Genomic DNA, 18,589 nt, shown 5'->3' on the forward strand with positions numbered 1-18,589 from the left:
AAAAGGCATGACCAGTCACTAACAATGCTGTGTAGTGTGTAGACAGTAACACAGTACGGTGAACATGACTGACACTGACATTGGGATCGGAATGTCGGAACCCATGAGTCGTTCGCAACTCTGCCTCACGTATTCATTTAATCAGTTAATTTAATTTTTATTAAGCTTGCGTAAAACATACAAACAAAAAAGACATGACCAGTCACTAACAATGCAGTGTAGTGTGTAGACAGTAACACGGTACGGTGAACATGAATGACACTGGGATCGGAATGTCGGAACCCAGTAGTCGTTCGCAACTCAGCCTCGCGTACTCATTTAATCAGTCAATTTAATTTTCATTTAGCTTGCCTATTCTTCAAGTTTATGTTATATTCACCTTTTCTATTTAAAAAGGGTAATCCAAACAGACCATAAACGATTTTATAATAAGCCGACTTCAACTTCCATCACACACGAACTTATTTTGGGTGTTTTTTTTTTAACCAAACCGTTTGACTCAAATTAAAGCTTCGGCATTGGATAAGGAGCAAGGTCCCTGTTGCCATCTTGCTTAGTTTATACAGAGACTGGGTTGCCACCTTGGCTGTTCTTGATAAATAGTAAAATAGTACAACCTTGTGCAATATGAGAGAGAGAGAGAGAGAGGGAAATTTTGAACAAAAAACGAATCTCTCTCTCATCTTCTCTCTCTCTCTCTCTCTCTCTCTCTCTCTCTCTCTCTCTCTCTCTCTCTTCCTATTTCATCTGTCACACTGTTTGACAATCTTCATCACCTGGCTCACTTGTACTTGTAATATCGGGTGTGAGGTAAAATTTTGAACAATTATTATTATTTATAAAATGCAGAATCTTTTCAAATAAACGGATAAAATAGAGATTAATTCTAATCGAACAGTGGAACACAAAGGCAGAATTTGCGAACAATCTAACACATAAGTGTCGTGGTCTTATTTATAAAATGCAGAAACTTTGCAAATAAACGGATAGACTAGATGTTATTTCGATTCGAAAAGTGGAACACAATAGGAAAATTTGCGAATACCCAGTCCAGACATAAGCGTTATGGTCTTATTTATAAAATGCAGAATCTTTGCAAATAAGCGGATAAAATAGAGATTAATTCGATTCGAAAAGTGGAACACATAAGCAGAATTTGCGAATGCCCGGTCCAGACATAAGCGTTATGGTCTTATTTATAAAGTGCAGAAACTTTGCAAATAAACGGATAGACTAGATGTTATTTCGATTCGAAAAGTGGAACACAATAGGAAAATTTGCGAATACCCAGTCCAGACATAAGCGTTATGGTCTTATTTATAAAGTGCAGAATCTTTTCAAATAAACGGATAAAATAGAGATTAATTCTAATCGAACAGTGGAACACAAAGGCAGAATTTGCGAACTATCTAACACATAAGTGTCGTGGTCTTATTTATAAAATGCAGAAACTTTGCAAATAAACGGATAAAATAGAGATTAATTCGATTCGAAAAGTGGAACACATAAGCAGAATTTGCGAATGCCCGGTCCAGACATAAGCGTTATGGTCTTATTTATAAAGTGCAGAAACTTTGCAAATAAACGGATAGACTAGATGTTATTTCGATTCGAAAAGTGGAACACAATAGGAAAATTTGCGAATACCCAGTCCAGACATAAGCGTTATGGTCTTATTTATAAAGTGCAGAAACTTTGCAAATAAACGGATAAAATAGAGATTAATTCGATTCGAAAAGTGGAACACATAAGCAGAATTTGCGAATGCCCGGTCCAGACATAAGCGTTATGGTCTTATTTATAAAGTGCAGAAACTTTGCAAATAAACGGATAGACTAGATGTTATTTCGATTCGAAAAGTGGAACACAATAGGAAAATTTGCGAATACCCAGTCCAGACATAAGCGTTATGGTCTTATTTATAAAGTGCAGAAACTTTGCAAATAAACGGATAAAATAGAGATTAATTCGATTCGAAAAGTGGAACACATAAGCAGAATTTGCGAATGCCCGGTCCAGACATAAGCGTTATGGTCTTATTTATAAAGTGCAGAAACTTTGCAAATAAACGGATAGACTAGATGTTATTTCGATTCGAAAAGTGGAACACAATAGGAAAATTTGCGAATACCCAGTCCAGACATAAGCGTTATGGTCTTATTTATAAAGTGCAGAAACTTTGCAAATAAACGGATAAAATAGAGATTAATTCGATTCGAAAAGTGGAACACATAAGCAGAATTTGCGAATGCCCGGTCCAGACATAAGCGTTATGGTCTTATTTATAAAGTGCAGAAACTTTGCAAATAAACGGATAGACTAGATGTTATTTCGATTCGAAAAGTGGAACACAATAGGAAAATTTGCGAATACCCAGTCCAGACATAAGCGTTATGGTCTTATTTATAAAGTGCAGAAACTTTGCAAATAAACGGATAAGACAGAGATTAATTCGATTCGAAAGTGGAATGCAAATGCAGAAGTTGTGAATACCCGGTCCAGACATAAGCGTTATGGTCTTATTTATAAAGTGCAGAAACTTTGCAAATAAACGGATAAGATAGAGATTAATTCGATTCGAAAGTGGAATGCAAATGCAGAAGTTGTGAATACCCGGTCCAGGCATAAGCGTCATGGTCTTGTTTAAATGAAACAATGCAGTTTTAAAAAATTTATGGTCATTGAGTAATTAAGCTAAATATGCGGAGTTCAAATAGATAACTTGATCTGTGAAATTTTTTATAATTAGCTGTTTTTATTCTCCATCATTTAGATTATGTGATTAAGTTTATAATTGAAATACAAACTTTTTCTCACTTATCAATGTTTTGCAATAAAGGAGAGTGTGAGTGAACCTGTGCAAAGAAAATTATTTGATAGAGTGATATTTATCATGCTTTTCAGTTTGTAGTTGAATTCTAGAATGGATTCTTTATAGTTCTCATTGATTGTATGTCAGTATGTCAGTCTTTAGGACACCGATTACCCTAATGCGGTCACAATTTACAATGTGACGGCCACAAGCCCGTTAAACGCAGAGTGGGGTATTGTTGTTTGCAAGTAATGCTATAGTTTTAATAGGATATCTGTCTCCTATTAATATTAAAATACATTCCTGTGTTGGATTTTGGATTAAATTCATGTCTTCTTCGGATTATGGGATATTTAATTTTCATGGATTGTGATTGTGATTTTCAAGACTTTTAATGTAAGTAAATGCCCAAATAGATATTTATATTCATTTATTCTTTATTTTATTTTTTTTAGTTTTGTTTTGTTTTGTTTTGAAGCATTTATTATAAGAAATAATGTACATATGCACTTATACACCAAAGACTGCTTTCAACTGCTTATTATTATTATTATTATTATTATTATTATTATTATTATTATTTATTATTATTATTATTATTATTATTATATTATTATTATTATTATTATTATTAATATTATATAATAATAATAATAATAATAATAATAATAATAATAATAATAATAATAATAATAATAATAATAATAATAATAATAATAATAATAATAATAATAATAATAATAATAATAATAATAATAATAATGATAATAATAATAATAATAATAATAATAATAATAATAATAATAATAATAATAATAATAATAATAATAATAATAATAATAATAATAATAATAATAAGTGCATTGAGTGAAATCCCAATCACGGTTGCCCAAATAAAACTGGCGCTAGAATCCCGACTACCTGTCTAAACGAATGTTGTTTGTACGATACATACTAACTACACGTTCAATATCGGGGGCAGAAAATATGCGTTTGGTTTTATGAAATTAAAACAGTAGTCCCACATTGTTCTTTGATGTTATTTGTGGTTGCATTTGCTTTGAAACTTACACATTATATTGTGTTACATTGTTTACAAAATATTTCTGGTTCTCATATGCATGTGTAGTCAACGGTCAATCGTGTTCTTTATTATTTTATTATTAATTTTGGCTTGGCATCTTACATATGTGAATTTGACAGGTTGTTATGGATGGTAATTACTCGTATAACATTAAGTGATTTTTAAACATTTTTACGGCGTTTTAAATGTCTTTCTTGCATTCATTGCCGAGCACCTCCACTTTTCTGTTACTATTTTAACGATCAGCTGATTTTCTCTTGCCTCCCCTTTAATTTCGCGGACTTTTTTCAGAACGAGGCGTGGGAGTGGCTAATAATTTATGGATAGGGGAAGAATAATGATAAAGCTATCCAAAAAAACAAAAACAAAAAACAATCATACAGCCTCAATTGAGGATCGAACCAAACACCTCTTAAAGATAATTACAAAATATTCCATTAACATCAGAACAACAACAACAACAAAATAAATAAATACATGACCTGCCCTATTTCATTCATTATACTTTCCCGGTCACGTCTTCCCCCTGTCTCCTCCACACCCCCCCCCCCCCCCCTTCCCCCTTCCTCTCCCACCGATACATACCATCACCTACGTTGGTTGAATTGACACAGGTTCAGCCTAGTACGTAGGAAGTAAGTAGGTATGTCGTGAGGTAAATAGTAAATATACATTTTATTAAATTATTATCTAGATGGATGGAATGCTTGTTTGTAGTCATCATGGAATAATTTGTTGTCATAAATTAACAATGGAATGAAGGTAGGCTGAGGTTTATTTTCATTATGACACTACTGATCTGAGGAAATGATAAAAAATAATTGCGTGTTGTTGGTTGATTGAAATAAGTGTCCTGGTAGCTGATGATTCACAGACGCAGGTCAGAATGATTGTGATAATAATATGATGATGAGGAGGAGAATGAGGACGACGAGGTGGAAGATGGTGATGTTGATGATGATGATGTTGATGATGATAATGATGTTGCTGATGATGATGATGATGATGTTGATGATGTTGATGATGATGATGATGATGATGATGATGATGATGATGATGATGGTGATGACTGTTATTATTATTATTATTATTATTATTATTATTATTATTATTATTATTATTATTATTATTATTATTATTATTATTATTATTATCATTATTATTATTATTATTATCATTATTATTATTATCATTATTATTATTATTATTATTATTATTATTATTATTATTATTATTATTATTCACTTCATTTTTTGCTATTATCGACATAAGTGCCTGCTCCACTCACTTTTCTGAATGTAGCAAGTGTGTATACTTCTAAAAAGAAAATTAAACGTAAATCCTTACGATGCATAGCCATCATCCGTTAAACTCATTTTGATGACATCGGCGTCAAAAAGGTATAAACTAAAGAGAAGACTCATTGTCATCTTTTAAATATTAGTCAGTACTATAAATAGAAACCTGATGAAAAATAAACAATTATTGTATAGTTAATGACGTGGACAGACTTCGCACTTTGCATCCTATCTAAACGGTAGCAAATAATATTTTTTACTACTGTTCGTGTTAGGCTACAGAAACCGAACTAAACCACGAACCCCGCCACGCGACTCTGAAAAACTGCTATGTAATTATTATTATTATTATTATTATTATTATTATTATTATTATTATTATTATTATTATTATTATTATTTTTATTATTATTATTATTTATTATTATTATTATTATCATTATTATTATTATTATTATTATTATTATTATTATTATTATTATTATTATTATTATTATTATTATTATTATTATTATTATCATTATTATTATTATTATTATTATTATTATTATTATTATTATTATTATTATTATTATTATTTTTTATTTATTTTTTTATTTTTTATTTTTTTAATTTAAAAAAAAAACATTTTTTGGGGGTCTTAATAAAGCAATCTAGTTGATTGGAATTCGAAGTTAGGGTAAGCTAAATTGCCAACAATAGTTGTCCATGAATCCGGGGGCATACAATGATGCAAATATTTTAGAAATTTGACGGTTTTATGTCATTCAAATCTTATTTATTGTTATTAAAACAAACGAAATGATGCTGTCAGCGGTTATCTTTATCTTTGCTATAATTAACTCATTAACAGGACGTTTTCAAAGTAAACCACCTGCGTAAAATGGGATAGCGTGGCTCAGTGGTACGGTCTTGTCTTTGCTTCGCACCTGAAAGGTACCGAGTTCGATCACCCACCGCGCTTTGTGGCCTTGAGCAAGTCACCTCGCCTTAGCTCACTTGCGGCGCTGCACTGCGGCGGACGCCTGAGTTATTCCAGTTTTCCCTTGGAATAGACCCTAAAGAAAAATTGCCCCATGGGCATGAATAAAGGGAATTTTTTATTTTTAAAAATTTTTTCTTTTAAAATGGTGATATTTGACACCTACCACTAACTGGTATTGGTGAGTTATAAATATTTGGCTGTTTTATTAGTAAATAGATTGAATTACTATATGTTTTCTGTTTACAGGATTTCTATATAATTTATTTAATAACATTCTAAACGAGTTACAAGTTAAGAATTGTAAATTCTGAAAAACAAATAAAGAACAAAAAGAACAAAAAAAAAAAAAAAAAAGAAAGAGTAAGAAAAATGAAAAAAAAAAAGAAGTAAAGAAAAGTTTTAAAAATCTGAAATAAAAACCCGAAGAGAAATAATTCCTTGCCTATAGGATTCCCCAAAATAAAATAAAAAATGTATAACATATTTGCAACAGTAAAACTACGTTATCTTGTTGAAACTCTGTACGATAAATAAAGATATGAAATGTTGCTAAATATATACGATGCAAAAGTTTTTAGTCAAAAATAAAACATAAGTAGTTACCAACGTATGCACGTGTGAAATGTAAGATCGTGGAACATTGTAAGGGTTTGTTTTGTTTGTTTTTTTTTTTTTGACATGAGAATCAAATTTCATTATTTTCATGAAAATATATGTTTTCATTCTATTTCTCTTAAGTTTTTAAAAAAATTGTTATTTCAATGATTGAATGTACCAAAATATCAAACATGGCACGCAAGCCTCAGGTTCGAGATTTTTTTTGGCCAAAAATAATGAGGGTTATTTGAATCGAGAGTTTTCTGGCCAAATTTTTAAATACACGATTTTCCAGAGTCCGTCAATTAACTGGATAAGAATGTAAGTAAAATATCTAAAAACTTGAGCTTTCTTTATCGCGTAAAATCCACCAATCGTGCTCAAAGCGCTTTACAAAGTGTTCATAACCAAGAGCAATACGTAACATGTAGAGCGAGATATGACGCCTTTTAGGCGATATTACAATTTTTTTTTGTTCCGAGACAACGCTGTTGACGGTCAATTTACACCTAAGAACGGTGAGAGACTGTGAATAAAGAGCCATTTCCAAGGACTCAAATATGCGTCGAGCGAGGCTCGAACCCAGGACCTTCCAATCCGAAAGCGAGTGTCATACCTCAAGACCACATAGCCGCACATAATAATATAGATAGTATGCAGATGACGTCACTCAGGCCTTTGTTATTGTTTTTGCCTTCCGCGTTTGTGAGTTGTTCTCACTAAACTGTATTAACAAGACTATAAAAGTTCATGGTTACACAGAGTTTGTGTGTTGGTCCGTTATACTTCCGGATGGCAATGTTGTGAACTCCTTGGCCAAGCGCATTCTATCTATACTCTACTCCCTCACTTGAAATTAATTTCTGTCCCACATGGACCAAGTCCAAGTTCAAGTAATTAGTAGAAGGTAGTACTAAGTACATACTATAGTTAATAAGTGGGATGGGATTGTGCGTGACTTTACACAGCCAGCTTAGGTAATGACGTCACTCGTCAACCTCACTAAACACGCGGGCGTCATTGTTTTATTGTATTTCTTCGTTTCGGTGGTTAACTGTGTCATTTAATTTTGAGTACACACTACACAAGGATGTTTTGCTTTTGCTTGATCGAGGTTAGGCTACTGCGTTACATGAAATTGTGGAGTCAAACAAAACAAGACAACAAATCCAACAACCTAGAGCATTTATACGTAGCCATCGTTATGTTGTAGCCTGACACTGAAACCCAAAAGGACTGGCAGTTTGACGTCATTATTTCGTTTTTGCACCGCCTAGTGAGTTGTCGTTAGTAGTGCTCATGGAAACAAGTTATTTCATTGGTTGAACTATTGAATACAACTCACGATTTGTTTTCTTTTGTGGCAAAATACTTGCATTTTGAGGTCATTTTTTGATCAGTGTCGGGCTATAACTTTACGATGGCTACGGTGTTAACGATGGCTACAGCAATATCCACTAAACATACTCAAAGCGCTTACAAGGGTCCCTAATATCCAATGGTAATATTTAACACGTAGGACGAGACATGGCGCTTGGTTGAGAGAATGTGAGTAAAGAGCCTTTTCCAAGGACTCAACTATGCGTCGCTCAGAGCTAGCGGGTCTCGAACCCTGGACCTTGCGGTCCGAAGACGAGAGTCATCTCACTAGACCACATAGCTGCACTTTAGACGAGCGTCCTATCCAAATGATAGCAAATAATGCTATTGTCCGTTTCATGCTATAGAATCCGGGATAAACTTCGGCTCCACGGGATAATGGCTCTAAAAAGACTACTTTATTCATTCTCGGTGGATATTTTTATAAGGGTATATCTTGAGAAAAGGGCGACAACCCTTCGTTCTGTCTATAGCTAGTTCGAAGATGACGTCACTCGGGTCTTTGTTATTGTTTTTTGCCATCCGTGTTTATGAGTAATGCTCAGTAAACTGTATTGACCCGACTATAAACGTTCATGGATACACACAGTTGTGTGTGTTGGTCCGTTATACTTCCGGATGGCAATGTTATGAGCTTCTTTGCCAAGCACATAATATCTATAACAACGGAATCTTAATTGATTATACAATGCCGTGTTATCTTATAATATCATTGTTGTACACACATTCATTCCACTACTACTACCAAATAAAAGAGATACGGTCAACTATAAATATCTATTGGGGAAGGACAGGTGGAAATCCCTGCTAGCTGATGGCATCCCTTGATTAATTGTTTACGGTGTCGAACACGGTAACCGACCACGACATTCATTGTGCAAACCTATCGCATCAAGAAAATAATATTATACCTACACGAGTGTCTTGTCCACTAAACAATAAGGCGGAATACAGTTAACGTCACTCCATTGTTTGCGCGAGGTCCCAGATTTGAGAGTTTTTGCTAAGATGCGAGTCATTTAAATCGATCGATATTTGAAGGACGACATTTCTGGCAAAATGTTTAGATACGTTTATTTTCCAAAGTGCGGTAATTAACTTGTTCTTATCGTTATAAACCCGGATGCAATGTGATGTCAAGGAGAAGAATCAAACGGATAAATTTGATTCTCAAAGTTGATGATCAAAGACATGTTTTTATTATGACGATTTTGTACAATAAAGAGATAGTACGAATGAAGGTTTGAGGTCAGGTTGATTTAACGCTTGGCTGAATATGTGAACACTATTGATAAAATTTAATGTAATTCGAAACGAACCCGGAACGAAATGTTTCGTTAAATTCGATGCATAGATTTGTAATAATCAACGTGTATTGCTCCTTGTAGAAACTGATTGACCTCTGAGGAGTTTACCGTTAGGTGATTGAACTTTCCTATCTATCTATCTATCTATCTATCTATCTATCTATCTATCTATCTATCTATCTATCTATCTATCTATCTATCTATCTATTTATCTATCTATCTATCTATCTATCTATTGAATCGTGTTTGATACAAATATGGTACGAAAAGTGCTCGACATGTAGTAATGGAGCGAATTATTATTTAAAATATTTACCACAATGTTTGGGGCAGTCTACATCGATGTTTCAGGCTTAATTTGCAAATTAAGCCTGAAACATCGATGTAGACTGCCCCAAACATTGTGGTAAATATTTTAAATAATAATATCTATCTATCTATCTATCTATCTATTTATCTATCTATCTATCCATCCACCCATCATCATTTTAATTATCCATCCATCAATCTATTTACTTATCTATCTATCACTATCTATCTATCTATCTATCTATCTATCTATCTATCTATCTATCTATCTATCTATCTATCTATCTATCTATCTATCTATCTATCTATCTATCTATCTATCTATCTATCTATCTATTCATCCACCTATTCATCCATCTTGATTTGCGTGGAATTGACTTTTAATGTTTAATAAAATATCGCTTACTGATTAATTTTACTTATTTTCTTTTCGTATGTCTTCAATAGAGATAGATAGATAGATAGATAGATAGATAGAGATAGAGAGAGAGAGAGAGAGAGAGAGAGAGAGAGAAATAGATAGATAGATAGATAGAGAGAGAGTGAGAAAGAGATAGATAGATAGATAGATAGATAGATAGATAGATAGAGAGAGAGAGAGAGAGAGAGAGAGAGAGAGAGAGAGAGAGAGAGAGAGAGAGAGAGAGAGAGAGAGAGAGAGAGAGATCCTTTACCTGTGCTGTGAGGTAGCGTCCTGTTGAACTCGTCATCCCTGGGCGATTCCAGACGATGATGGCTAAGACGTTACCGGTCATGCCCAGAAAGCAGATAATTGGACCAATCACAGCGCTCATTGCAAAATGGAGGCTCGTTGACAAAGGTTCATCGGTTGTTGTGGCCATCGTCTGAGTGGACGTCATCATTTCTTGGGATGTTTCAGAAACAAAGTCACTGACTGTAGAAGTCAGGGATTCCACTGTAGTTGCCATGATGTGACGTTTACTTTTGATGTCTCGCTCTTTGTTTGTTTGTTTGTTTGTTTGTTTGTTTGTTTGTTTGTAGTGGGCGATGGGTTTCTATTAATGAAGTTTCTGTTCCAAGTTTGGTTGTTTGATACTGGATTAAATTGTTTATTCCTGAAAGAATCAAATAAATTAGATAAAAATTATAGTGGGTATATGATTCCTATCTATTCGCAAACAAAATTAGACCAAAAAATATAAAGCCCTTTCGTGGCATCGTGAGATACCTTCGTCCAGGCATTCCACGAAGGAATGTAGATAATACATCAAAAAAATATCTGATGTCAAGAGGAAAAAGCCATGTTGTCCATATTGAGCGAAATGGGGTTTAATATTATTTCCAAGGAAAAAAAAACGCCAACAAACAAAAACTTCAAAAATGCAATATCTTAACCACTCGGCCACTTCGCAATCCCCATGCAATCTCATCTCATGTAGTTCCATATCTGAAGCAGACGTCGGAGGTCATCTTCCGCCAAGCTGATCTATCTCTTGCCAATTCTATTAAAGCAGCGCCACCTTTCTCAGCTTCATCTGTCCAAGTTCTTATCCCTTTCAAATACGTTATTCTTTGTCTTCCTCTTATTCTTTTTCCATTCATCTTTCCAGTCAAGGCGAGTATTTCCAAACCAGGGTGGCGGATAATGTGTCCTAAAAATTCCATTTGGCGTTTGATGATTTTTGTTATCAGTGATCTTTTTCTGTTTGCCATTTCTAAAATTTCTTCATTTCTTTTCCTTTCCATCCATGACACCCTCATCATTCTTCTGTAAAACCACATTTCCACTGCCTCCAGTCTTTTAACCATGGTCTTGTTTATGGTCCAGCTCTCACAACCATATAGCAGCACAGACAGTACATAGCAATCCAGGACTTTGATTTTTGTTTTCATGCTAATATTCCTGTTTTTCATAATTGTATGCAGCTGGTTGAATGCATTCTTCGCCATACCTATTCTTTTCTTTATTTCACAATCTGATTTTCCATTGGATGTTACATTGAAGCCTAAATATTTGAAACATTCAACTTGTTGTATTGTTTGTCCTCTGCTTGTTATTACACAGGCTGGTGGGTTATTATTTTTAGATACCGTCATACATTCTGTTTTAGATATATTCAGTTCCAGTCCCATATTTTCACTACTCCTGACTACAACATCCAGTAATTCTTGTAGTTCATGTTCAGATTCTGCCAGTAGAACCGTATCATCTGCATACCTCAGATTTGTTACATTCTTTCCTCCAATACACACCCCCTTCTTATGTTCGATATCTCTTAATATCATTTCACTATAGAGGTTGAATAAATCTGGAGACAAAACACACCCCTGCCTAACTCCTCTTCTAATAGGTGTAAAACTGCTTAGTTCATTGTCAACACGCATTGCTGCTTCTTGTTCCCAGTACAAATTCCGTAATATTCTTAAATCTTTACCATCAATGTCCAAGGATGATAGAATTTTGAATAGTTTTTCGTGTTGTACTTTATCAAAGGCTTTTGAATAGTCGATGAAACACATATACAGATCTTTATTTACTTCAATACATCTTTCCATCAGCATTGATAATGTGAATATTCCATTTCTGGTACCCTTGTCCTCAACAAAACCAAATTGCATCTCCCCAATTTCAGGTCGTATTTTATTTCTTATTCTTAGTAAAATTATCTTCAAAAGAATTTTTGTGAGGTGGCTCATTAGGCTAATAGTTCTGTGTTGTTCACAATCAACTGCCCCTGGCTTTTTTGGTAGTGCTATAAAAATGGATCGTTTCATATCAGTTGGCATTTTTCCTGTGTCATACACTTGATTTAGAAGGTTTGTGATGAATTCAATCCCCCATTCACCCAGGCCAGTCAAGGCTTCAATTGTTATGGCATCAGGTCCTGCAGCTTTTCCATTTTTCATGCTTTTCATGACGTTCCTAACTTCATCTTTCATTATAGAAGGCCCTTCCAGTTCTTTTATCATAGGCATTTCTCCTCGATTATCAAAAAAAAGTTCTTCAATATATTCTGACCATCTGTTTAGAATGCAGTCTTTGTCCATGATGGTGTTTCCACGCTTGTCTTTGATGCATCCACTTTTAGCACCTGATTTAGTTTTGTTTGTCACTTCTTTGATTTTCTGATGGAAGAATTTGCCATTTTTTTCTTTGCAGGACATTATATAGTGACATTGTTCAATACATTTTACAAATCCACTGGTGATGCAGTAGTCAGTAACAGCAAATTTATTCTAAACTTTTTGAAAAAGCTCCAATTCAATTTCGAAAGTCCTCGTGTTACAAATCAAGCGTTTCTATTTGTTTACAATTCAAGATCGTGCTTTCTGACTAGATATCCCAAATATCATTACTACCTCCTGTATAGATTTTAGGTAATATATTAATGTTTTAACTTTTTTTTTGGTATTGGCTGAAGAAGGGTTTTGAGCCAAAACACTTTTTCTTTTCTTTTAAAATGGTTGTATTCATTTTTTGTTCATTACTTATTACAGTCCACAGCTTCGAGCAGTTTAGTATCACCAATTCAGTTCAGTATTAACCCTTGGCATTATACCGTTTCAATGATACAAAAATAGAGATGATGTTTGTTAAATCTTGTTAATGGGAATTCTTTTCTATTTCCTGGTATGGAAATTCACAAGTGGCCGCCGCGATGGCGCTTTTGGGCATTCATGAAATTCTTGCATAGCACCCGTAAGCCCATTCAGACAACGATTATATTTCCAACAAGGAATTCAAATGAGGCATAAAAACTGTTAGAAGGTCGAGATTGATTAGATGCATTCCATTTAAGTGCAATATATATATATATATATATATATATATATATATATATATATATATATATATATATAATATATATATATATATATATAATATATATACGTATTTAATTACAAGATCATAGATCGTCACCTTTTCTTTTGTATTGCATTACAACTTTTACCTGTTTAAGTTATACAAAATCTCTCGGCATAAACGGTATTGTAGATATGTGATCGCTTTACAAAGGATCCCAACAATTAGAGCATTAATGCATCGCAATATCCATTGAACGTGCTACAGATAGAATGAAGTTGACGTAACTCGGGTCTTTGTTACTGTTTTTTTTTTGCCATCCACGTTTATGAGTAATTCTCACTTAACTGTATTATCCAGACTATAAACGTTCACGGTTACGCATAATTTTGTGTGTTGGTCCGTTATACTTCCGGGTGGCAATGTTGTGAGCTTCTTAGCCAATAGCATACTATCTATAAGCGATTGACGAGGGATCCCCAACCAATGAGTTCTTGTATTTTTCTCTCTTCTTGGCTTGTGCTGTTTCATACACACTTTTTCATACCTTTATCTGACACTAGTGCCTGTTCCCTATTTTGCCACTAAGTATTAATTTGAGCACTCTTAGTGGATATTGCGCTATATATAAGCTCAAGTTTTATTGGGAATGACGAAGATGATCTCCTCTTAAACTGAAAAAAAAACAAACCCGAAGACAATATTATACATGTCCGGCTATTTATAATTTTAGGTCACATAATACGTTTGATTTTGAACATCAAAATTGCCATTGGTTTCACGTATTTTCGTAGGTGGCAAGTTTCACAAACTATCATATCAGGTAAAAATGTTCGTAGATGGCAAGTTTCACAAACTACCATATTAGGGAAAAATTATCGTAGGCGACAAGTTTCACAAACTACAAAGTCAGAGAAAAATTATCGTAGGTGACAAGTTTCACAATATGAAATCAGAGAAAAATTATCGTAGGTGACAAGTTTCACAAACTACGAAATCAGAGGAAAATTATCGTAGGTGACAAGTTTCGCAAACTACGAAATCAGAGGAAAATTATCGTAGGTGACAAGTTTCGCAAACTACGAAATCAGAGGAAAATTATCGTAGGTGACAAGTTTCACAAACTACGAAATCAGAGGAAAATTATCGTAGGTGACAAGTTTCACAAACTATGAAATCAGAGGAAAATTATCGTAGGTGACAAGTTTCACAAACTACGAAATCAGAGGAAAATTATCGTAGGTGACAAGTTTCACAAACTACGAAATCAGAGGAAAATTATCGTAGGTGACAAATTTCACAAACTACGAAATCAGAGGAAAATTATCGTAGGTGACAAGTTTCGCAAACTACGAAATCAGAGGAAAATTATCATAGGTGACAAGTTTCACAAACTACGAAATCAGAGGAAAATTATCGTAGGTGACAAGTTTCACAAACTATGAAATCAGAGGAAAATTATCGTAGGTGACAAGTTTCACAAACTATGAAATCAGAGGAAAATTATCGTAGGTGACAAGTTTCACAAACTACGAAATCAGAGGAAAATTATCGTAGGTGACAAGTTTCACAAACTACGAAATCAGAGGAAAATTATCGTAGGTGACAAGTTTCACAAACTACGAAATCAGAGGAAAATTATCGTAGGTGACAAGTTTCACAAACTATGAAATCAGAGGAAAATTATCGTAGGTGACAAGTTTCACAAACTACGAAATCAGAGGAAAATTATCGTAGGTGACAAGTTTCACAAACTACGAAATCATAGGAAAATTATCGTAGGTGACAAGTTTCACAAACTATGAAATCAGAGGAAAATTATCGTAGGTGACAAGTTTCACAAACTACGAAATCAGAGGAAAATTATCGTAGGTGACAAGTTTCACAAACTACGAAATCAGAGGAAAATTATCGTAGGTGACAAGTTTCACAAACTACGAAATCAGAGGAATATTATCGTAGGTGACAAGTTTCACAAACTACGAAATCAGAGGAAAATTATCGTAGGTGACAAGTTTCACAAACTACGAAATCAGAGGAAAATTATCGTAGGTGACAAGTTTCACAAACTACGAAATCAGAGGAAAATTATCGTAGGTGACAAGTTTCACAAACTATGAAATCAGAGAAAGAAGTCTCGATGTAGAGCATCTCGATCCCGTTGGTTGTGAAGCGAGTGCTCTACCAGCCGAGCTATCGGGACCCCGATTTATTACAAAACCACTAGGTATTTCTAGTTGTTTTATAAAATACATACACGAATAATATATAACATAATATATTTTTATATATCAGCATTGGGAACCAATATAACTTACGATAGTGCGCGAAAATAAAAATTTGCTGCCTGAAGCTCGAAAAAATAAATAACAATAATAATATAGGAAACGGAATGGAAGCTTCAATTTACTCAACGAAATAATGTGGACGGTTCGTGTTTCCCCCTTGTCTACAAATTATGGTAAATGAAACACTAAAGACGAATTTAGTGATTCATTCATCGTGTTTTGTTGACAAAGGGGAAACCCGAAACGTCCAAATTATCTTTCTTCGTTGAATAGATTGAAGCTTCTATTCCATTCCCTATTGTAATTTATTTCTTACGAGAGTAAGTCAAATCAATGTTTATGTGGTAGGGACCCGACCAATTTTAAAAGCGTTAAGCATCCTTTGTTCGTATCTCACAGTGGGGTGTTTAAATCGAATTGATAAAAGTTAATTGATTAAGTTAATTAAAGTTAATTAACAAACAATCAATGAATACATAACTTGTACCTACCTAGTTATTGATGAGCTTGCTAAAATTCCAAATCTGTAATTGTTCAGTATCAGACCAGGATTGAGTCGTAATTATAAAAACTAGACAAAATAAATACACAGAAACGTCAAAAAAAACAAACAAAGATAAAATTTACACCAATGTGAGCCGATCATAAATGACGTCAAATTGTACAACAATTTTAAAGACGAAAAAATGTCTAATATACTAGTTAGACTTGATAATTTCCTTACTAATAAAAATGAAATAAAATGAAATACAGTTGTTTATCAGTATTTATCGTGTATAATTTGATATAAGCAATACACGCAACTGTTGTTTACTCTAACCACGTATTGTAGGCATACCGCGTCTCCAGTTTTTACCCCACACTATCGGTAAAGGGCCTTTTTATACTTAGGTGATGTTGACACTTGAGTTTGGAAGGTAAGGGAGAGGGTGACCTCAGATTGACGTGGAAAGAACAAGCGGGCTGTGGGAGGAAATACTTAGCGTAAAGAGAGAGAGAGAGAGAGAGAGAGAGAGAGAGAGAGAGAGAGAGAGAGAGAGAGAGAGAGAGAGATTTTGTCACGTAGTTTTCCAATTGTGTACGATACGTATGTACATATTATACTCGTTGGTACAATGCATCACAACAATAAAACCTCATAAATGGAAAGTCATGACATAAATTTAAACATATTTTTAGTGACTTTATTCGTAAGGACGAGCCCTATGCTTAACCAGTTTAACTCTCTGAAAAACCATGTACTTAAAATTTTGGCCTGAAAATTCGTATTTCAAATATCGATCGATTTCAACGACCCTCATCTTGGCAAACACTTTCAAACCAGGGACTGAAAGAAGACTACCCCCCCCCCCCCCCAAAAAAAAAAAAACAAACAAAACAAACCCCCCCCCCCCACAAAACAAGCAAAAAAACCCCAGAAAACAAACAAATACAACAACAAACAATCAAAAGAGAACAAACAAACAAACAAACAAAAAAAAAAACAAAAAAAACAAAAAAACAAAAAAACAAAACAAAACAGCATAGCAATCTCAATTACTTACATAACGGACAGATACACATGATAGGAATAACTTCATTTTGAAAAAAGGAATCATGACACAACCAGATTGCGACGGTAGTACCTCAGGACCATTGGGACTATGGCAATGAAGTTCATCCCGGTGTCTATAGCGTGAAACGAAAAAAAATTAGCAATTGGTTGCTACACCCTGGATAGGAGGACGCAAAGTACTTTCCGCAAGATTTAACAGACCCAGCTACCCAATCACTGATAGGTAGACAGTAAACAAGGATTTGACTGCACCCGGAATCGATCTCGGTCCCTGTGTTTGGGAAGCGAGTGCTCTACCAAATGAGCTACCATGACGGAGGGAGAAATATTCCATATTTAATTTGATTGAAAAAGTCCTAGGTTCACAAGGACCAAACCAACCCGGTGTTTTGTCAATGTACTCCTAGGTTAGTCTAATCATCTTTTCCTTATTAGAGGTGCCAAAGTGGCTACGTGGCTCAGTGGCACGGGTGTCTCGTCTTGTCACAAAGTCAAGCATTGTTAACCCTTTTCTTACCAATTATTTCTAGAATTTTCCCCAAAATTTCATACCTACAAAACACAAAAGTACTTTTTTCTTACTCAAACAGGAAAGCAACAAATAATATTGATCAAGAAAATGAACTCTGCAACACAGGGTCACGTTTTTGTAACTAGATATAATACAACATTTTTCTTTAAATTGTGTGATTTACAAAAGAAATCTGAATGATAAAAGTGCTAGTTGGATCGTAACGATCTTTTCTATGGTTGGTAAGGAGAGGGTTAAGCTCGATCACTGGCAGAATGGGTGATAATAATCGTGAAAATTCTGGTATCGGTTTAACTAAATTTTAATGATAGTATAATCATCAAAATATATATTTTCCTGTGCATGATACGGTTGAAGAACTGAAGGCTTATACTATAAGATAATAGTTTGTTTTTTTTAAAGGCAACCATGTCAAGAGCTTGACCGTCATAGCAGCAAGAGGTCGCACAAGAACCATCAATTAAAATGTATTGAGGTATGCATTTTATCCTTACTTGCTGATATTATCAAATATCAGAATTTTCATTTTGGGGGTTTTATGTCTATCTTAAATTATATTATCTCTCTTTTAGCAGATGGTGAATGGTGAATTAGTAAAGCATCTAATGCTAATTAGTTGTCTTACCTCGTGTCATTCAATGTTCCCACTTTGCCATTTTAATGCAAAAGTCTAAAA

At 34.0% G+C, this 18,589-nt stretch overlaps 1 protein-coding gene across 1 annotated transcript in view; it reads right to left on the bottom strand.

Annotated features, from left to right (window-relative positions):
- The window catches only part of LOC144978390 (putative G-protein coupled receptor 139), a 28,546-nt gene extending 11,853 nt beyond the window's left edge, over positions 1 to 16,693 (bottom strand). Inside the window, exons 1-3 of the mRNA XM_078924351.1 lie at positions 16,665 to 16,693; positions 16,318 to 16,397; positions 10,447 to 10,848 (exon numbers count right to left, since the gene is read on the bottom strand). Of these exons, the coding sequence (XP_078780477.1) occupies positions 10,447 to 10,701 (255 nt within the window). The 5' untranslated portion in view covers positions 10,702 to 10,848; positions 16,318 to 16,397; positions 16,665 to 16,693. The remainder of the gene's footprint in view (positions 1 to 10,446; positions 10,849 to 16,317; positions 16,398 to 16,664) is intronic.
- Between the last annotated feature and the right edge of the window lie 1,896 nt (positions 16,694 to 18,589).

Source organism: Berghia stephanieae, chromosome 8 (genome assembly GCF_034508935.2).
Source record: "Berghia stephanieae isolate SIO BIC M18660-M18661 chromosome 8, UCSD_Bste_1.3, whole genome shotgun sequence".
In the NCBI taxonomy this organism is placed as follows: Eukaryota; Metazoa; Mollusca; class Gastropoda; order Nudibranchia; family Aeolidiidae; genus Berghia; species Berghia stephanieae.